The sequence below is a fragment of the Cetorhinus maximus genome, chromosome 13 (genome assembly GCF_964194155.1).
Source record: "Cetorhinus maximus chromosome 13, sCetMax3.hap1.1, whole genome shotgun sequence".
NCBI classification, from domain to species: domain Eukaryota; kingdom Metazoa; phylum Chordata; class Chondrichthyes; order Lamniformes; family Cetorhinidae; genus Cetorhinus; species Cetorhinus maximus.
Genome location: NC_135891.1, coordinates 82,213,485 through 82,235,711, shown reverse-complemented (window position 1 = coordinate 82,235,711; position 22,227 = coordinate 82,213,485). Strand labels below are relative to the sequence as shown.

The window sequence follows — 22,227 nt, the reverse complement described above, 5'->3', positions numbered from 1 at the left end:
ATGGGTAAACTAATCTGCAATTGAGAATTTGGGGTGGGAAGTGGAGATACGGGCATGTACCAAACTGAATTGCATTTTTAATAAAAGAAAAAGCAGATTTCAATAGAAAAGACGCACATTTGGATTTTCAAACATCTAATTTGAATATTAAACAAACACATGCCTCAGAAAAACAGCTCTGAATCAAATCCCTTACATAGACGATGCAAACTGGATTAACTGTCTAACTATTTCACCAGAAGTAGACAAAAATCCAGAACACATTTTTAACTATCCCAAAACCAGCTCCACAAATGCACATACAGTGCATACAACAAAACTGCTGAGTTTTTCCAGGTAATTCTGTTTTTGTTTTGGATTTCCAGCATCCGCAGTAGTTTTTTGTTTAAAACTCAGTACTGTTCAGAATTATCTATATTAAACAATGGCAAAATTAAATGCACTTCTTGAAGCAAAACCATTTTTTTTTCTTGACTAAATTAGGACCAACCTGTTCATGTTGGTCAGTTTCTGATCGCATGATTGTTCTGCAGTGCGCTTGTTTCCAGAAAGGTCACGTCCACCACTTCCGGTATAGGTGAAGTCACTGCCATGATCCTGCAAAAGAAAGGGTTCAACAGTAATCCCCACTTTTTTCAGCAGAGTACTAAATTGTGTTCCATAGTTTCAACAGGTTCCAAGGGATTGGTATCAAAACGTATGACCAACAGTCACTTTGTTATTATCTACCAAACAAGGCCTGGAATCGGAAACAAAAAACAGAAAATGCTAGAAAAACTCGGCAGGTCTGACAGCATCTGTGGAGAGAGAAAAAACAAGTTAACTTTTCAAGACCGTATGACCCTTCTTCAGAAGGGTCATACGGACTTGAAACATTAACTTTGTTTTTCTCTCTCCACAGATGCTGTCAGACCTGCTGAGTTTTTCTAGCATTTTCTGTTTTTGTTTCAGATTTCCAGCATCCGCAGTATTTTGCTTTTATCTATGACTTGAAATCCACTACCTTCACTTAAAATCAAATATCCATCTCTTTCCCCGCCCCAGCTCCCAAATGCAAAGCAATTTCATTAACATTTATGCCAAACATACCTTTTTGTTACTGGATTACATTTAACTATTAAACATACGTACAGTAATACTTGAAGAGTACCAAAGCACTTCACTTAGGAAATTATTCAAAGTGGACCCAAAAGTTAGTGTTCCAATATAAGGCAAGTTAATGGCTAGTGGCAACAATAGCAATGAAACCTATTACACTATTTGTGCAAAGATTTTTAGAACTTTCTATCGATAATGAACGGTGGTCTGGCAATCATATTTACATGATACAATTGCTTATGCACATCACATAAAACATGTCTGAGGTTGTATTTGGGTAAAATCAGGCATATCTAAATGCACCCTGCTTTGCAGACAAGTCAAATCACAATTTTGGATTCAAATACCAGAAACTAGTACACTGGAATTAAGGCTCGCGCTAGGATCCATGTGAACCTGGAATAAGAGACTGTGATGTAGCTAGGGAGTTTAATTGTATCCCAAACGTATAGTGGGAGGTTTTTCTTCAAACAGCATACTTACTCTATTTTCTTTCCTTATCTTGCCATTTAATGTTTATAATGCCAGTTAACTTTTATTCAATATTTTTCTGAATTAAAAACAAAACATTTAACACTTTTTGCATTTCAGGCCTAAACTAATTATGGGAATTAGAGTAAAATGGCTACAAACAGGGGCATGGGGATGTCAAATAAAACACCTCTTATAGGTACATTCGCACCACAAAAGTACCAGGCAACCACCAAGAGAGAAACTAACTACCTGTCTCCTCTTGACATTCAACAGGGTTACCACCACTGAATCCCCCACCATTAACATCCTGGGGGTTACCATTGATCAGAAACTGAAAAGGACCAGACATATAAATACTGCAGCTACAAGAGCCAGTCAGAGGTTGGGAATTCTACAGCAGGTAATTCAGCTCCCGATTTCCCCAAAGCCTTTCCATCGTCTACAAGGCACAAGTCAGGGGCGTGTTGGAATAATCTCCACTTGCCTAGAAGCTCAACACCATCCAGGACAAAAGCAGCTTGCTTAAACATTCACTGCCACTGCAGCAACTTACCAGGGATCCTTCGATAGCACTTTCCAAACACACAACCTCTAACACCTAGAAGAATAAATGCAGCAGATGCATGGAAATACCACCATTTGCAAATTTCCTCCAAGCCACACACCATCCTAACTTGGAACCAGATCGCTGTTCCTTCACTGTCACCAAGTCAAAAAAAACCTGAAGCACCCTGCATAACAGCACCATGGGTGTACCTATACCAGATGGACGCAGAAGTTCAAGAAGGCTGCTCATCACCACCTTCTCGAGGCTAATCAGCGATGAGCAACAAATGCTGGCCTTGCCACGCATCACATGAAATATAAAAATTACACCCCAAGGTGTATCTGTCTCCATTCGCTCTTTAAAACTGTACATTTTAGTTTATATTTCCTCTTCATTCTTCCTACTTCACAGTTCTTTACATTAAATTTCATCTGCCATATATGTCAGCACATTTCACCAGTCTATGCCCTCCTGAAGTACATTACTAGCCACTTTTCTGCTTAGTACAATTCTTTATTTCATGTCATCTGCAAAATGTGAAATAATGCCCTTGGATATCCAAGCGCAGCTGACTAATAAAGGTCAAAAAGGGCAATAGTCCCAATACTAACCCTGTGCAATCGTGAAGAATGTATACTTCCCTCTAGATTGAAAAATAACTATTCATTATTACTCTGCTTTCTGTCCTTTAGCTAATTTTTTTTATCTACACTGCTCCTATCCCTTTAGTCCCATAGGCTTAACAAAATTAAAGCCAATTATGTAATATTTCGTCAGACATCTTTTGAAAATCTATATTGTACAATGTCAATCACACTACCTGCATCAACCTTCTGTTAATTCAAAGGACTATCATAAACACTTCAGTTTAGTAGTAGAATTTCTTGGTTATTTTTGGTTAACAAAGCTGTTCACTGTTTGCATAAATCATTTTGAGTTGAGCAAGTTTTACTTTTTTGAAAACCTCCATAAGCTTAGTTAGCAGGGAAGGCTGTAACCTTGTATGATTAAACAAATCTCATCTAACAGAATTATAACTTTAAAATTACAACAGAGACTTCCACCAGCTACCAAAGTGGTGACTCTACTTACATGATAGCATGTTGCTTATCAAGGCTGAATGCAGATTTTGCATCTGAGAATGCTGCAGATATGACAGTAAAGTAGTGGGTAGCAGAGAAATTGGTTGGTCTCAAAAGTAGAAAAGTTAGCCAGTCAGGTTGGGTTGAATCCTAGGTAACAGAAGTAATGGTGGAGATAACAGACTTTGGCCTCCAACTTGCTTAGATAGACAAGAGGAATGGGGAGGGTTGCAAATGTTACATCTCTTTTAAAAAAAGGAGGGGTAAAACTGTCAACTGGAAGCCAATCAACCCAAAGTCAGTAACAGGGAAACTTTGAAAGAAAAATAAGGCAAAATTAATTCTCACTTCGTAAAATATGGGTTAATAAGCATTAGCCAACACAAATTTGTTAAAAACTACTTGTTTGACTAGCTTTAAGTTATTTGTTAAAGTAACATAGGGCTTTGATGAAGGGTTCTGTTGAATATGTGAACTTTCAAAAGGCATTTGATTAAGTACTCGTCAGCAAAATTGAAGCCATGGGACTAAAAAAGCAGTGGCTGCATGGATACCAAGGTTAGGCAAGGACATTAGAGTTGAGCACGTTGTTTTTTCAGACTGGAGGGTCAGCGTTGGAAACATTTCTCCTTTTGTCACACAATCAGGGCTTGTATTTTTAAAAATTCTTTCATGGGTGCAAGCATCACTGACAACGCCAACATTTGTTGCCCCTCCCTAATTGCCCTTGAGAAGGTGGTGTTGAGTCACCTTCTTGAACTAAGTGGCTTGCCGGGCCATTTCAGAGGGCAGTTAAGAGTCAACCACATTGTTGAGAGTCCAGAGTCACATGTAGGCCAGGTCAGGTAAGTTCAGCAGGTTTCCTTCCCTGGAGGACATTAGTGAACCAGATGGGCTTTTATGACAAGCAATAGCAGCTTTATAATCACCATGACTGAGACTAGTTTTCAATGCCAGATTATTAATAAATTTAAGTTAAATTCCACTAGCTGCCATGGTATGATTTGAACTATGGTCCCCAGAGAATTAGCCTGGGCCTCTGAATTACCACTATGCCAATATCTACCCATAGGGCACAATTTCAAAGTTTGCAACTGACACAAAACTTAAATGTAGTTAAATGAGAACAGTAGGAGACTTCATGAGATATGTTGACAGACTGGTGGAATCAGCGCACACATGGCAGATGAAATTTAACAGAGAAGAGTGAAGTGATTCATTTTGGTAGAAAGAATGAGGAGGCAATAAACTTTAAAGACTGTGAAATATCAGAGACATGGCAGTACACACAAGTGTTTGAAGGTGGCAGGGAAAGTTAGGAAGGCTGTTAAAAAGCCTTTTTGGGATTTTGGGATATGGGATTCTTGGTTTTATAGAGAGAGCAAAGAAGTTATGCCATGCCTTTATTAAAATGTCAGGTTTCAGCTAGAGTTCTGGGCACCACGCTCTAGGATATCTGACAAAGCTTTAGAGGTGGCAGAGGAAATTTACCTAGAATGGTGCCAGGGATATAAGACTTCTTATATGGAAACTAGGGAAGATGCAGTTGCTCTCCTTAGAGCAAAGAAGGTTTTTAGGAGATTTGATAGAAACGTTTAAAATCATTTATTGCCCCTCTGGCAGAATAACGAAAAATAAACAATTTCCAGTGGCAGGAGCATTTGTAACCAGAGGAGACAGATTTCGGATAATTGGCAATTATGATTTTTTTTGCCTGAAAGGATGGTGGAATCAATTTACAATAACTTTGAAGTGGGAATTGGATAAATGCTTGAAGGGGAAAAATTTGCAGTGGTATGGGGAGGGAGCAGGGGAGTGGGACTAATTGAATTGCTCTTTCAAAGAGCCAGCAAAGACACAATGGGCCAAAAGGCCTTATGTCATTACGCTATGATTCTAGGTGTCTATTTTCCTAAAATTACAGTATTTTAAAGGGTATAATTACAGCATTTTAAAGGGTATATGAACAATTTGAAAATAAAAAGGATTCAGGTCTCCAGCCTTAAACATTAATGCACCCTACTCACCACATCATCTTCATAGCCACCTGCAAGCACGAGGGAATATGCTCCATCATTACTTCGACCATGAATTCCTGCCACATGTGGCCTGTGAACCCCCGATTCACTGACCTTCAAATAGAGGAATCAAATTAAATGATCAATAACACAAAATGTCCATAGCAGAGCAGACAGTGGGACGAATGTAAATCTAACCAATTTCTTACCCACAATTTAACATAGCAAACCCCTGCCCAGGGCGAGGCTAGCGATCTGTTCCTGAGCTCTACCAATACCATTCTGAAGTACACGTGAAACCCAGTCTCTGCTTAGTACTGTTAAAAATCAGATTCTTCTCTCAGTGCGTCACCCTAAGTTCCAGTTTGCTAACATCTCATACGCCGTACAACATATTAAGAGAATATAGCTAAGCCAACTAGATGAAGCATTCCCTTGCAGTGATTAGACAGTTGTGTCTAGTGAAATAGGGCACATCAAAGGCATCCTGCAGGATAATGGCTACCCCGATCAGGTCATTTTGCGCTGTATATGATGCAAGCTCATGAACGGGCCCACGGCCGTCACATTCGACCCTTGAACAGTGCCCCAGTCTGGAAGGGCAAGGTATCTCAAAAAATTAAAGCAACAGGTGAAACTAATTGTTTCACGCTGCTACTACGCAGTAGCAACATAAGTGGTATCCGCCACTAACAGGATGTTGCCATCAAGCCAAAAAGACATTCTGCCTAATCACACAAATGAGTAATGTAATATATGAATTTCACTGCCAGTGTGATGCTAGGTATGTAGGCTGTGCGTCCCAAAGACTGGCGGATCATATCAAACAGCGTGTCCCAGCCACTGTTCACAACAGGCAGGGTACAGACCATACCCAGCCAGCCAGTGCTTGCAAAACTCAAAACAGTGTCCAACATTAGATGTGATTCTGCTAAATAATGCTCAGTGTGCTAAAAAATTACGCTGACAACCATTTAAGATAGTCAGTCAGGCTCGCAATGTGGAGCATTTGCAGGTGCCAGAAGCTACTTATATTAATATACAGGGCCCTGCTCTTTGCAGACAGACAGAACATGTACATACATTGCTCCTGTTTCCGCTGAACAAAATAAGCGACAGTCATTCACTGACTCATTCCTCAGGGCAATATGTCTTGACTAATCAGGGTCAAGCTGCCTGGTTTAAATTTCAAACAATGACTGGACATTAACTCAGTCACCATCAGTGGTGCATTCTCCACGGCAGCACCATTTGCTAACCAATCAGCACTTTCTTGTTGATTTCCCCTTATATTGGTATTCTTGCGAGTATCCTAATGAGTGCAGGATGAAAAGCTTAGACATGTCTCTTTTTTCAGCAAGACAGTGTCATTAAAGCTGGAGTTGAATCAGTCTAATTCACAGAAAATTTAAGGAAGCAATACGGCCCTTCTGCCCATGTGATTGATGAAAAGTTACTCAGCCCAACCACCTTCCTGCACTAGGTCTGTAGCGTGTAGGTCAAGGCTCTTCAAGTAGACATCCAAGTACATTTTACATGTGGTGTGAGTTTCTGCCTCTACTACCTCTTCAGGCAGTGTTCCAGGTCCCTACCATCTTCTGAGTTAAAATAATGTTTCCTCACCTTCCCTCTGATCCTTCTACCAAATACTTAAAATTCATGCCCCCTAGCTTTTGAGCACTCTAAGGTAAATAGCTCATTCCTATTTATTTTATCTGGGTCCCTCATAATTTAATACAACAGAATTAAGTCACCCCTCAACCTCCTCTGTTTCAAGAAAATAACCACAGCCCATCCAATCTTTCCTCAGTTAAAATTTTCCAATCCTGGTTAACATTTTCGTAAATCTCCTCAGCAACCTCTCCAATGCAATTACATCTTTCCTTGAGTGTGATGACCAGAACTGTACATAGTGCTTAAGCAAGTGCTGCACATGGTTCTAGCATAACTTAAAATAAAAACACAAAATGCTACAAATACTCCTCAGATCAAGCAGCATCTGTGGAGAGAAATGGAAGTAATGTTCATCAATCTGCCACATGGGACCTCGTGAAAAGCCTGGCTAAAATCCACATAGATACGGGCCTGTATTCCTTTTCTACAGTGCATTAAATGTAGAAACATCCACCCTTTGCATGCATTAACGATAGTGGTATAGCGGCTGTACATCTCAAAATGGCTTGCAGTATGTACCAAGTAAAGGACATAATACATATTATTATGTATATAATAATATACATATTATATTATAATATAATACAAATTCCCTAAAGGTGGTCTCACCATGAGTGCTACATTTAGCTGTAGCATTACTGAGTAACATATTACCAACTTTCTTAAGAACTTAGGTGGTCTACAAAATCAATTTTAGAGCAAGAAGCCTGCAAGCAATCTTAGTTATCTCGATCTTTATGGCCACATTGAGGTTAGCGTTCAAAGGTGTGTGCTAATCAGTTTGTAATGGTAGGCTTTGTAATTACTGAAGAGAGACAGGCAGAAACAAGCTCCAAACCCATTCCAGTATAGTATCTACATTCATAGACTTCCGTAGAGGTTGCTGGATAGTAATGAGGAGCTAAAATCGAACATTTCCCCTCTCTAATCAGATTGACTTTAGTTAACCTATTCCAGATCTTTGTGGATCAAGTGCACACTTAGGCATCGGGGGAACCAAAAAAAAAAAGCAAACTTATGAAATGTGCAGTTTTAAAAGCCATAACAATTATTTCCACCCCACCCAACTCTCATACTGGCAATGCAAGGTCTAATAACAAGGTCGTTAATGATCTTTCCACAAGAGTATAAACAGCTGCTGCTCATCAAGAGAAACACATTGTTGATTTTCATCCTTTCATTTACAGAGAAAAAAATAAGCAGAGCTATTAGTGTCAAATAAATTGGCTAAAACATGCATTAATTCCAGCCTATTTCATCTAACCAAAACTGCAAATAGAGAGCAAGCATACCTGGACCCTGAATTTCCACTGAGTGCCCACAGGAACACCAGGAATAGGCCCATAATGGTTAGAGGGGACAATTGTGCATTCTTTTGTGCGACCTACACATGCCATGCCCTGGAATAAACCATTAAAAAAATGAATGTAGTTGACAATAAGTAACCAGAAGCGTTCTACCCTTCCTAATATATAGAAGGGCTACAAGGGCATAAGAAAACACTGACCACAGATTTACTAGGTGTAGTATACCGCTGAGGAGATGTACAGACATTACACGAAACACAATAATTAGAATCGAGCTACTTAATAGGCATGTCTATGTGTACCAATATTACAGTAGCTATTACAATGTCTCCTCTAGTTTTTAAGTTTTACTATGGAGGGTAAATTGGAGAGTAGCATTGCCAACTTCATGTTTTTAAGAACACCACTTCCTAGAGAAATTCACAGTACCAGTAAAGAAAAATTATTATGGGTTAATCGCAATAAATTTATCTATTAAACTACAGCACCGAAATCTCACTTACAACTTTAGACACCAGACTTAGTTGCAGAAATATCCGGAGAATGGTTTACCTCCTTTCCATTTCTGCCTGCTTTAAAACTGCAACAAACAGTTGAAATATAGTTGCTTCAAACTTCTGACCCCACCTCCACCGACTTGAAATTAACTCACCTTGCCCCAGTCCCTCTGGCAGGCAGAGTTAGCAGAAGCCATCTTAGCTTTCTTTTTACTCTCTTTCAGTTTCTCACCAGCTAGCACCACTTCATTAGCATCATTTTTGCAGAGAGGACAATACCTGTGAACAGGACCCCACAACACACATTATGAGTTGGCTAACCAGGTTAGTCTGTAACAAAGCTTCAAAATCATGACAAAAAAACAAATTAGCTTTCACCGGGGCAGTGGAAAAAAGATGGAAATGGTTAGAAACTAGGCACTCAAACTCTCAAATACAACACCTTGTTTCTATAGTGTTCTTGTTTGATACTCAATAGCATGTTTTCCACCTTGATCTAGACCTTGTTCTTAGTCCTGTATGATTGTCTCAATACAATGTTCATATCTATCTACTTGGCTGATAGGTTTAAAAAAAGACAGTGCCTTTCAGAGGGGACAGAAATACTTTTATACCAAATATGGGTTTGTTCCATTTAAACAGAAAAAAACTTGACAATTAGAGCAATAGCAGTTCTTTCATCAAAATGATGGAGACTGCAAGGCGGATTTATAGCTTTAATACTGCACAAAACTGAACATTAAAGAAACAAAGGGTAATGTAGAACTGCATTCTTAAAAGCTGTGCCCTGTAACCTTTGGGTTATTCTCAGGACCTTAATGGTTTGGCTTGCAAGTTAAGGAAATAGCAAATAATGCAATTAAATACATCTTAATTAAGTCAGAAATGCATTAATTGCTAAGCTTTGCAGATAATTACCTTCCTAGTCAAATGCAAGACAATTTTTAGTCAAGCAATGTTCAGCAAGCACGTTATTCATCGGTTACTTGAAGTGTGATGAGCTTGTTGAACATATTCATCCATTGTTATTTATATTACAGGACTATTGCAAGAACCACCAGTTCTATAACTGCCTTTGTTGCAATGCGAGTGAAATCCACCATGTTTAATTGTATATATATAATTCTATGAAAGTCACAATGCAATCCTATTTTCTGGCTGACACGTTTCCCCCTGCCTGGAGAATGCTCACAGGCCAGCAGGCTGCAGCTAGGGAAAAAAATGGCAGTTAACATTAACATCTCTATTCTGATGCTGCCTATTCCATAGGTACTGGAGAAAGATGCATTAAGTAGGTTTCAGTACTGCCTCATTTACCTTAGTGCTAACAGTAAATGGCACAATAGGCTAACAATCCAAATATTGTTAGCAAGAGTAGCAGCATAGTGGTCATATTACTGGACTCGTAACTCAGATGCTGGGACTAATAATCCCGAGACACGAGTTCAAATCCTACATGGCAGCTGGGAATTTAAGTAGTTAGTTAAATAGATCTGGAGTAAAAAGCTAGCAACAGTAGTGGTAAACATGAAACTGCCAAAAAGGACACTAATGTCCTTCAGGGAAGGAAACCTGCTGTCCTTATCCTGTCTGGCCCATAGGCGACTCCAGACCTGTAGCAATGTAGTTGACTCTTAAAAGCCACCCAAAATTGCCTAGCAAGCCACTCAGTTGTACCAAACTGCTCACCACATGGACTGCAACCATTCAAAAAGGTGGTTCACCACCACCACTTTCAAAAGGAACAAATGCTGACCATGCAAGTGGTGTTCACATCTGTGAATGAATAATAATTTATATAGCGCCTTTAACATAATAAAATATCCCAAGGTTCCACACAAGCTTTATAAAACAAAATGACACCAAGCCATATAAGGTGATATTAAGTCAGATTTTAAGTCAGAGGTAGGCTTTAAGACATGTCTCAAAGGAGGAAGAAGGTGGAGAGGCAGTGGTGTCTCTTGAGCTTAGGGCCTAGGCAACTGCAGGTGTGGCCACCAATGATGGAGCAATTAAAATTGAGAGGGGCCAGAATAAGAGGAACACGTATCTCAAGAGTTGTGGGACTGGAGGACATTACAGATAAAGGGAGGGACAAGGTCATGGAAGGAACTGAAAACAAGGTTAAGAATGTTAAAAATCAAGACACTGTGTGATGGGGAACCACTGTAAGCCATCGCGCATAGGGGTGATAGGTGAACAGGACTTGGTGCAAGTTAAAACATGGACAGTAAAGTTTAAATGGCCTTGCAGAGACAGGGACGAAGTTGGGCAATGTTAGAGGAGAAAAAAGTAGTCTTAGTGATGGGACGAATGTGATCGGAAAATCATTAGAAGAGACACCAAGTTTGTGAACATACTGGTTTAATCTCAGACTGTTACTATGGCGAGGGATGGAGTCAATAACCCAGGAACAAAGTTTAAGATGGGAACTGAAAGCAATGGTTTCCAGTACTGGATGTCAGATAAGCCTTTTGATAATTTGGCAAAGGTACAAGAGCCAAGAGAGGTAGTGGTGAGGTAGAGATGGGTGTCGTCACATACATGTGTATGAGTTAATAGTGTGCTTCCGAATGATGTCGCCTAAGGGTAGCATGCAGGCAAGAAAGAGGAGGCGGCCAAGGATAGATCCTTGTGAAGCACCAGAGAAAACAGCATGGAAGCAGGAAGAGAATCAATTGCAAGTGATATTCTGGATACAATTACATAATGGAACCAGGTAACAGCAGGCCCACCCAACTGGGCGACAATAGAGAGGCATTGGATGAGGATGGTGTGGCTAACCACGTCAAAGGCTGAAGAGGTACTGTGGCAAGGGCAGAAACCTTACTGGAAGGAGTTTGGAGAATGATGGGCATGGATTTAGGAGGCAGCAACATGTTCAAGGACTTTGTTGAAGAAAAGATAGCAAGGACAGTGGGGTAAAGGGCAAGTCTTTTGAAGAGAGGGGCAATGATGGCAGATTTTTAGAGGAAAGATTGACAACGCCTGAAGAGAGAGAGAACCATTAAAAAATATCAGCTAACATTAGGACCAGGAGATGAAGTTAGATGGTCAGCAGTGGAATTAGGATCGAGGGAGCAGAAGATAGGTCTCGTGGGAAAGATGAACTCAGAGGTTGGGTCACAGATAGGAGAGAAACTAGAAAAAGATGTGTATTCGGGTCAGGGTGGGGGGGACATTAGATGAAGTTGGCCATAAGGAAGGGAAGGATGTGGCAGAGGCATCAGATCGGACAGTCTCAACCATAGTGACAACGAAGTCCATGAGCGCCTCGCAGTTATTAGAAAAAGTCCATGAATTAATTTAACCAAGTACTCTTTAGAGCACTGGTTATGGGGCTTTACAGGGTGCAAAAATGGCTATCAAATTTGTTTAAGTAACAGTGACTGCATCCTATTAAGTACTTGGATCTAGTCTATGATACGATAATTTTATGAAGTCAATAGATAAAGTACTGCTCTTTAGTTATAACGGAAATGCTATTCAAGGAGTGGGAGTTGCTTCTTCCTTACCCTGCCCACAGGTAGGAAATTAACCTCCTCTCAAAGATAAAATTGTTTTGTCATCATGTTCAGACACAATCAGGTACACAACCTACAGCATGTGGAGTATCAAGGCTAAGGAAACAAATCATGAGCAATGCTCTGCCGCATACTCAGTTGTGAGCCGTGTGAGGTAATAACGTTGCACGGAGTGTTAAAGCTTATTCAACACATTAATAAACTTCTGAACTTTTTCTAATGTCCATTTCCTTCTTAGCAGAAACAAAAAAGGCATATGAGCGGAGGTCAACATACCAGTCTTCGACTTCTGGTATGCCAGTGAGAGGAGGGTTGAGGCAGTACGTATGATAGGCCATATCACACTCATCACACAGCAGTTGCTTCTCTGGGTCACCCTTCCCACCACATATGTGACAGGCACACTGTTTACAGTCCTTGTTAGGGTTATCTTTGCAATGCTTGCATTCAGGTCCATTCTGCCCTACAGCCAAAAAAATATAAATACACAAAACTGTAATCTAATATACAGCATTGACATTCAACACCACTAAGATTACTAGGGAAGCAAACAAGTCAGCAAAATGCAACAGCACTATTAATTTTTCCCTCCTCTTGACCTTCTGGAGTGTCCCCAACTATAACAACATGGTTCATGTTCAAACTGCACTTTCTGGTGAGGTAAAGCAGCTAGCTTACACTTGGCAATTTTACACTGAGATAGACAATTCATTGTACAACAGTAGACATAAACCAGTATCCTACCAAAATGGTTCAGCTCACTCCAAAAAGCTACCATATTACACGGCTGTTTGGAATAACAAGGGGATTTGGTCTCAGTACAAATGCCGGCCTAATATTCACTAAAATAGAACAAGTAAACTGAGTACAATTTATAAGTTATAACTTTAATCAAAAGACCCTTTGACATGCTCAAGATTTAGTCTATCTCATTAGCTATTCCAATTAAGTGGGGTAGGGTAGCAGTCATGGTACAGGACTAGGAATTCAGAAGTCATAAATGCGAATCCCACTGCAGCAAAATATGAAAAGAAATTCAATAAATATAGTAGTTTAGGGTCAGCAACACAGACAAAAAGAAAAGGAAGGTTCTCATGAAAATCCAACTGTTTCAGGTTCACCAGCCTGACTGAATACGTATTCAATCTGGTATCAGTGGTTTGACAATATGAAGTGGCAGAACAGAAATACCCACAATCTGAAAAACACATTCTGAAAAGCAAAATGCAGATAAATGAATGATACACAAAAAGATGTATGTCACAAACAGGAAAAGAGCTACATCTACTTGTGCCCACACAACATAGAAAGATTTTTTACGGTATTATATCTCTAATAGATCTACAAATTTGTGCTTTCTATTAGCTACAATTTTTTTATTTATTGAACCAACCAACATCTTCTCACTGAATCATGAACTATAACCCATATAAACAGTAGTGCCAAACCCAAACTAAGATACATTAGAAGAACACCCATCCTTCTTATCAGTTCAAGAACACAGGGAATTTGTGTCTGACATACCACCAATTCTCAAAAACCTTACTTTTCAAGGGACTTTCAGATCCATTAATTCCAACACTTCCCGGCTCCTCAATCTTGTAGACTTCATCAACCAGTGAAATTCTGCAATCATTCAAAGAGTCACCAGCATCCCTGAGAGAAAAACAAAATGACTATTTCCAAAAAGTAGCAAAGACCAAGTAGTCTGGCTACCACCTGCTATCAGCTGGATTCCAGCATACATTCACAGGATACATGGATGAGATAAATGAAACATTGACACTATAACAACGCAAACATTTTTCTGCAAGGTTACTGTAAATTAAGAGCATTCTAAAGTTTTAGTTAACGTTAACAAATGTCCAATGATGTTCCTCATTGTTATAAAATACTACTTTCTGATGTGCCATAAGGGTACGATGTGTTGTGTCTGCTATGGGCAAAACCTGTCAGATTTGTAATTATGCATCCTCTAGTGGAATAAACTGCTGTATTCAAAGTTCATAAAAACATCAACATAGATAGCATTGAGATTGGGCAGTGCAACATCTTTCATCAGGCTTCCCAATTCCAAATCCTCTTTCATAAAGACCATTTAATAGATATTGGCCTTGTCAAACATATGAGTGTGATTTTTAAAACTCTTTCACAAGTGATTGTTCCACTGCATGTTGAATGAATGTGGGCAAGGGCATGGAGATTGCGGCAGTAGCCAAAGATAATAGCTCCGGTCTTACATATCTCAAATTTACTTAAATAGTTCCCAACACATTTTATTTTAAAAGCAAACAGGAAAGTCTATTCAAATCAGATCACTGAGCTGGACAACCCAACCCATTTGAAAAGTCAAAAAAATTCACAACTCTTCAGCAGCTTAGTATGAGTACTTGTGAAACAAGACAAAAGCCCAAAACTTAAAGCAAACTATTAATATCCTTACCCCAAAAGAATTTTTGCATAGATCTCTTTGATAGTCCTGGTCTCCCTTTTCCGTAGAATTTCTGCATCATACCAGTATCCTCGCTCTTTAGGTTCATCTGGGTTGTAGTTCACCATCACCACATGTCCAACATGAAGTTGATGCCACTGCAAGATCACCCTCGCCCGTGGTCGAATGTCTTTCCATCGCAGCTGCACAATTCCATTTTCCGGGTAACTACGCAGATTTGAATAGATAATTTCAGGGTTCAATTTTCATATTAGGTTTATGTATAACTATGTATAGAATGTAGCAAAAATATTAATGAGAACTTTATGTTAGTCTTCACTCTTGAAGATGTTCAACTGTCATGAAGATAATATTGTTTTAGGGACACATTGGGCAGTATTTAATGCAGGCGAAGTGGGGTTTGGCCTGCTGACTGGAAAGTCAGCAAGAGCCCCACCCCAGCTCATATGGAGAAGGCCCAACGAGTGCCTCTCAGGCACTTAGTGACCAGGGGTGAAGCCTTCCCCAGGATCAAGGACCATCCCAGGGGGTGGAAATCCCATCCCTGAGAGCTGCCAACCAGAAGCCAGCAAATGTCTATTGTAGGCAGCATCATTGGCAGTCATTGGCAATGCACCCAGGAAGAGGCCTGGGATCACCAAGGGACCCAGCTGAGTGAGGGCAAGATCAGAGCGGTGGGAAGGGTGTCGGAAGACAGACCAGAGGGTGGTTGTCAGCATTCCCCCTGTTCTCGATGCTGGTTCCTTCAGTCAGGCACTGAGTGCCTTTGAACAAGGGACATCCCTTCCATGTCCACCCCAATTTCCAGGACCCCGCAAGCAACCTATACCGGATTTGCTTTTCAGGGAATTAATTGCCCACTTAAGGGCCTCAATTCCAGCCACAGGCTTCAATTGGGGCTGAGGCAGAAAGGTTTCCACCCAGAACCCAACTAAATGTTCCCCAGCCTCCAAACCTGCCGCCGGGGAGGGCATTAAATTCAGCCTATGTTGTGCATTACACTCTTGACAATATTTTTAATAGCTCACTGCACCCTGGGACTGTTCCCATAGACTAGGCCAATAAATAATGAGAATATGATTGCGTAAATAGAGGGGGACATATTAAGGATACTAAATGAACAAAAAAAGTCATGTTATACATTGTAATTTTTGAAGAAGTCATCAGAATGTGAGAAGCCCAATAAACATTGTCTATTTAAAATTATAAAAAGCTTTTGACAAGTTAACACACAAAGATTCTCAGCAAGATCAAAGCCTCCATCAATGGTAATACGTTGAGCTGGATTGTGTATATGTAGGCAATGATTGATTTGGATCTGTTTGTAGATCAGCCATGAGTAGTGGCCAGTAAGGACTGTTGCTTGCCTAGTTTTATTAATGTAGGCATTGGTGGCACAATTTGAAAATTTGCAGATAATAGTGTGCAGATGTTAGGCGCTTAGAAGATGCTTGAATGCTTTGGGTAGACCTTGATATGTTGGGGGATTGAGCCTGACAAATGACGTTCAATTTTTTTTTAAAATGCACAGGGCGGAAAGCTCAACGGAGATACATGCCAAGTATTGCTGAAAAAAGAGAGACTTTCTTTGTCAAAACTTTTTGTCTTGCACTCATCGAGACAATTCACAAAAATACCAAATGTAATGGGAACAACAATTCATATTGTATGAGAACAGAGTGCTGATTGGTTGGCAAGTGGACTAAACAGTGTCCAACATCAGGTGTGATTCCACAATTGGACTAGATTGTCAGTTGGGCTTGCAGTGTGGTACATTTGGGCACACCAGAAACTACATATATTAACACACAGGGACTTGTTCTTTGCAAACAGAAAGAACATGTACACACTAAGCTGAAACAGGCGCAACAGAATAAATGACCGCCATTCGCTGACTCATTCCTCAGGACAATGCCCTGACCAGTCAAGCTGCTTGGTTTAAATTGCAAACAACGCTTGACAGATTTTACAATTTATATAAATGACTTCGATGAAGGGACCGAAGGAATGGTTATTAAATTTTCTAACAGCACAAAGATACATAGGAAAGTAAATTATGAAGAGGACATAAGGTTACAAAGGGATATAGATAGGTTAAGTGAGTGGGCAAAGATCTGGCAAATGGAGTATAATGTGGACAAATGTGAAATTATCCATTTTAGCAGGAAGAATTTTTTAAAAAGCTTATAATCTAAATGGTGAGAGATTGCAGAGCTGAGATTCAGAGGGACCTGGGTGTCCTAGCGCATGAATCACAAAAAGCTAGTATGCAGGTACAGCGAGTAATTAGGAAAGCTAATGGAACATTTATTATGAAAGGAATTGATTACAAAAGTGGGGAGGTTATGCTTCAGTTGTACAGGGCACTGGTGAGACCACATCCGGAGTATTGTGTACAGCACTGGTCTCCTTATCTAAGGAAAGATGTAATTGCGTTAGCAGTTCAGAGAAGGTTTACTAGACTAATACCAGGAATGAGTGGGTTGTCTTATGAGGAAAAGGTAAGCTTGTAGCCACTGGAGTTTAGAAGAGTAAGAGGTGACTTGATTGAAACCTTTAAGATTCTGAGGGGTCTTGACAGGGTGGATATGGAGGGGATATTTCCTCGTGGGAGAATCTAGAACTAGGGGTCACTCATTTAAAACAGAGATGAGGAGAATTTTTTTCTCTGAGGGTCATGAGTCTTTGGAGCTCGCTTCCTCAAAAGGCAGTGGAAGCAGAGTTTTTGAATATTTTTAAGGCAGAGCTAGATAGATTCTTGATTAAAAAGGGAGCGAAAGGATATCAGGGGTAGGCAGGAATGTGGGGTTGAGCTTATGATCAAATCAGCCATGATCTTATTGAATGGCGGAGCAGGCTCGAGCGGCCTACTCCTGCTACTTCGTATGTAGTTAACTGCCAACCATGATCAATCGTTGCATTCTCCGCGGCAACGCCTATACCGGAGTCCATTTACCAACCGATCAGCACTGCCTTCTCATACAGTATAAATGGTTGTTTCCTTTACATTTGGTATTTTTGTGAATTGTCCTGATGAGAAAAAGCTTCAATAAAAAAGTGTCTTTTTTCAGCAACACTCAAGTTCTGCACCAAACGCCTACTTAAATACATCCTACAGGGAAAGGAAGATATCTGGAAGGTTCTACTGCATAAATCTCAAAAGTTCATGTGCAGTGTTACGAATTGATAACTAGTGCAAATATGGTGTTGGGGTGTATTTATAGGATAGTTGACTATAAGACAAAGCACACCATTTTGTCCTTATTCAAGTCCTTTGTCAGGCCTCAGCAAGAAATACTGTGTTCAGTTTGGTCTCCTCACATGGTGGTTAATAGTAAAGCTTTGGAAAGGATGTAGGGGTGACACACTAGGCTACTTCCAAATTTAAAGTATTTTAGTTATTAAGGTAGGTTTAAAAAATAGCGCAGAAGCTTAGGGTGATTTAATGGAGGTTTATAAGACAATTAAGAGTACATCGTGTTACGAGTTGGCAGCTTGTTCCAATTACTTAGGTTGGGAGGTACAGGGGTCACAATTTTAAATTGTTTAAGGCCAGGTCCAGATGTCAGGCGTTTCATTTCCCAAAGAATAGTTGACCACTGGAACAGGCTGCTGAATCAAGTGTTGGAGGCCAATTCATGGAATTCCTTCAAGCAAGAGCTGGACTTGTTTCTTGTTGGAAAGATCATATCTTAAGTACTGCAAGGAATATCAGGGTTAGAGTGATCTAAACTATTTCTGATTGCCCAGTAGAGTCAGAGGAATTTACTAGATTTTCCCCTGCCTCCCAATTGGCCTGAGGTTTTTTTTTTAAGTCTTTCCCAGGAGATTGTATGGTGATTGGCCAGTGAATAGTGTATATATGATGATGATATATTAATAAGGGGGGCGGGGGAGTATTTTGCAGAAATGTTGGGGTCTCACCTACCAGCTGGACAGGCAACAAGGTACCCGGGTTGCCTCGCCCAGAAAGGCCCGCTGGTATTAGGTGCCTCTTAAGCACTTAAGTGGCCAAAGGCACGTCTTCCCACAGGATCAAGGAACCTGGAAGCACAAATCCCACCCACCAATAACTTTCAGCCAGAGGCCAGCAGCTTGTTGCACACTAGCATTACCAGGGAGGTGGTGGCTGCTGTAAGGGTGACAGCCGCTGGAAGTCCAGGATTGAGGAGCAACCCAGGTCAGAAGTAACTCATGTGGGAGAGATTTGCCGAGTGTAGGGGGTGTCAGCAGCAAAGGCAGAGGAGTCGCTCTCAACAGGCCCCCCTTCCTGATGCCAGTTCTCTCGATCAGTACCGAGCGCCTCTGAACACCACCCCCTCTGGGAAACCACAAGCAACCTGCACAAGTTTGCTTGTCGTGCTCCCCAAGTGGAAATAGGTCCAGTCACCGTAGAGTTAATCAGTGGTGTTGGGAAGAAGCCCTTAGTGGACATTGAATAACCACTTAAGTGGACAATGAATGCGTATATGTTCTTTAAAACCAACTAGTTCTTCAAACTACACCAAATTACATAAAATCTACAGCACAAAGCAGCAGTTGGGCCAAACTAGTCTATGCAAGTATTTATAATCCTCATACTCCAGTTACCTCTTTCCACCCTCCCTCTGTATCACTACTGCTTTTCCTCTTATGTATGTTAAGATGGAGAGGAAGTCTTTCAAAAGGCCACCCATCATCAGATGATAGCAATGTAGTGTCAGGAATAGTCTGGGCGAGCAAACTCATTTTGTCAACTTTCATTTTTTGGATATCTTGTAGAGCAATTCATCCAATCAAAGGCAGCCCAACAGTTTATTTAAGGAATGGCACTGTACCATATAAACCATCAAGATCCCAAAAAAATCTGATTTTGGGAATAAAAAAAAGGTTAATACATCCTACAGAAACAAATACCCATGATGCCCTCCCACACCCAGTGAAATGTCCAGATTAATTGCCCAAAGTCTCCACATTAATGTGGACACAATACACAGGGCAGGCAAAGCCCTAGAAATCACATCCCTTTAAGTCACCATTTTCACCACATAAGGAATATAAATCAGGAGCAGATAGGCGGATGGAGAAACTGGAGAACCCTGCCCTATCCCCAGCACTTGTGTGAAAACAAGAGATAAATGGTATTCCTATATAGTCATCTTAACATACTCTTCATATTTAATGTGATAAATCACATCTTCAGCAGCAATCTTTGTTCCTGTAGCTTTGCTTGAATGCGCAGATTCTTCATTATTGGTAATTTTACTTGCACTCTCATCCTGTGTCACATTAACAACGACAGCTTCAAACCAAGCACCCATGTGCATGTCTCGAGCATCAATCAATTCATTTATCTAAAAAAAAAAAGCACAAGTTCAACATCTCATTGTTTGGTGGTCACACATTACTTGGCTTACGCTGGAGGGAGAAATTACTCAACCCCCTATACAGCAACAGCCTTTCAAGTCAACAACACAAAGCAAAAGGGCAAGTTTACCATTACTAAACTAGCCCAACATTCTCTCACTGCCAATTCTTATATTTAAACTATACAGTCCCAGGCATTCATTACAGGATCAGCTAATTTCCAAAGTAGTGACATATGGTGTTATATAGGTTTCTATCTAATGTGTCAGCCATCTAGCCTGCCACTAAACATTTTCCACAGCCCAAATCAGAAAAATATTCTGCGGCACCCTTTGTGAATCCCAACTTTTCCACCATCTTAATATTCAAAGCATAGACGTGCTTGAGCTGAAGACTAGTAGTACAATATAGTTGCTTAGAAATTATACTCATGGCTTAAAGTGGAGCTCTGGGTCTAAACACCAAGATGGCCTAATTTCTAGTTCACGGAAGTTGAAGTGCAGCCCAACATAAGCACTACTGTTTTCCCTGGCCTTCATCCATGCTTTTCCCTCAAACATCTTCATGCCAACATCCAAGTATTATTGAATTTTTTGAGGAGGTAACTAGTTGTGTAGATGAGGGTAGTGCAGCTGATGTAGTCTACATTGACTTCAGCAAGGCTTTTGACAAGGTCCCGCATGAGAGAGTGGTCAAGGAGTCAAGAGCCCATGGGATCCAGGGCAATTTGACAAATTGGATCCAAAATTAGCTTAGTGGCAAGAAACAGAGGGTGATGGTCGAAGGTTGTTTTTGCGTTTGGAAGTCTGTAACGAGTGGTGTACCGCAGGGATCGGTGCTGGGACCCTTGCTGTTTGCAGTGTACATTAATGATTTAGACGTGAATATAGGAGGTATGATCAGCAAGTTCAGAGATGACACAAAAATTGGCGGTGTCATAAATAGTGAGGAGGAAAGCCTTAGCTTACAGGACGATATAGATGGGCTGGTAAGATAGGCAGAGAAGTGGCAAGTGGAATTTAAAACTGAGGAGTGTGAGGTGATGCATTCTGGGAGGACTAACGCAGCAAGGGAATACACAATGAGTGGTAGGACCCTAGGAAGTACAGAGGATCAGAGGGACATTGGTGCACATGTCCATAGATCCCTGAAGGTAGCAGCACAGGTAGATAAGGTGGTTAAGGCATATGGGATACTTGCCTTTAATAGCCAAGGCATAGAATATAAGCGCAGGGAGGTTATTTTGGTGCTGTATAAAATGCTAATTAGGCCACTGTGTGCAGTTCTGGTCGTCACATTATAGGAAGGATGTGATTGCACTGGAGAGGGTGCAGAGGAGATTCACCGGGATGTTGCCTGGGTTGGAGCGTTTCAGCTATGAAGAGTGACTTGATAGGCTATGTTGTTTTCCTTAGAGCAGAGAAGGCCGAGGGGAAATCTGATAGAGGTATACCAAATTATGAGGGGCATAGATAGGGTAGATAGGAAAAAACTTATCTCCTTAGCAGAGGTGTCAATAACCAGGGGCATAGATTTAAGGTAAGAGGCAGGAGGTTTAGAGTGGATACGAGGAAAAATGTTTTCACCCAGAGGTTGGTTGGAATCTGGAACACACTGACTGAAGGGGTGGTAGAGGCAGGAACCCTCACAACATTTAAGAAGTATTTAGATGAGCACTTGAAACGCCATAGCATTCAGGGCTATGGGCCAAGTGCTGGAAAATGGAATTAGAATAGATAGATGCTTGATGGCCAGCACAGACACAAAGGGACGAAGGGCCTGTTTCTGTGCTGTATAACACTATGACTCTATGTCAATAAGTTATGAAATTCTGTTCAGGGCATTGCCTCAGAGCCCATGCCAATGTGAGCCAAGAACCTTTGGAAAAGATTAGAAGTCATACCACTTTATTGGAGGAATACATTTTCATAGCCTTTCAATAAAATGGTATGCAAAACAAAATTGCACCAAGGAGCAAAAATTCATCAAAACATTTGTGCTGCAAACTTCAAACTCTTGACAGTTTAAATGTTGAAGTGTATAACCATTCAGCTTTTAAACCATACCACACTTTTGGGAAATGGTGTGGGGGGAAAATGAATTAATTTGTCCATTGTCCATTCTTATAGATGGCTGTAAACATTGACTTTTTATGGAGGTAGTACCATTCACTGAAGCAATGGTTCATAGCACTGCCAGAGGAAAAGT

At 40.5% G+C, this 22,227-nt stretch overlaps 1 protein-coding gene across 1 annotated transcript in view; it reads right to left on the bottom strand.

The window, feature by feature from the left end:
* Positions 1-22,227, bottom strand: part of uhrf1 (ubiquitin-like with PHD and ring finger domains 1) — a 47,884-nt gene that overhangs the window by 15,728 nt on the left and 9,929 nt on the right. The window contains exons 3-10 of the mRNA XM_078555674.1: positions 19,822-20,006; positions 14,665-14,880; positions 13,768-13,877; positions 12,498-12,684; positions 8,853-8,976; positions 8,186-8,293; positions 5,229-5,333; positions 491-597 (exon numbers count right to left, since the gene is read on the bottom strand). Of these exons, the coding sequence (XP_078411800.1) occupies positions 491-597; positions 5,229-5,333; positions 8,186-8,293; positions 8,853-8,976; positions 12,498-12,684; positions 13,768-13,877; positions 14,665-14,880; positions 19,822-20,006 (1,142 nt within the window). The remainder of the gene's footprint in view (positions 1-490; positions 598-5,228; positions 5,334-8,185; positions 8,294-8,852; positions 8,977-12,497; positions 12,685-13,767; positions 13,878-14,664; positions 14,881-19,821; positions 20,007-22,227) is intronic.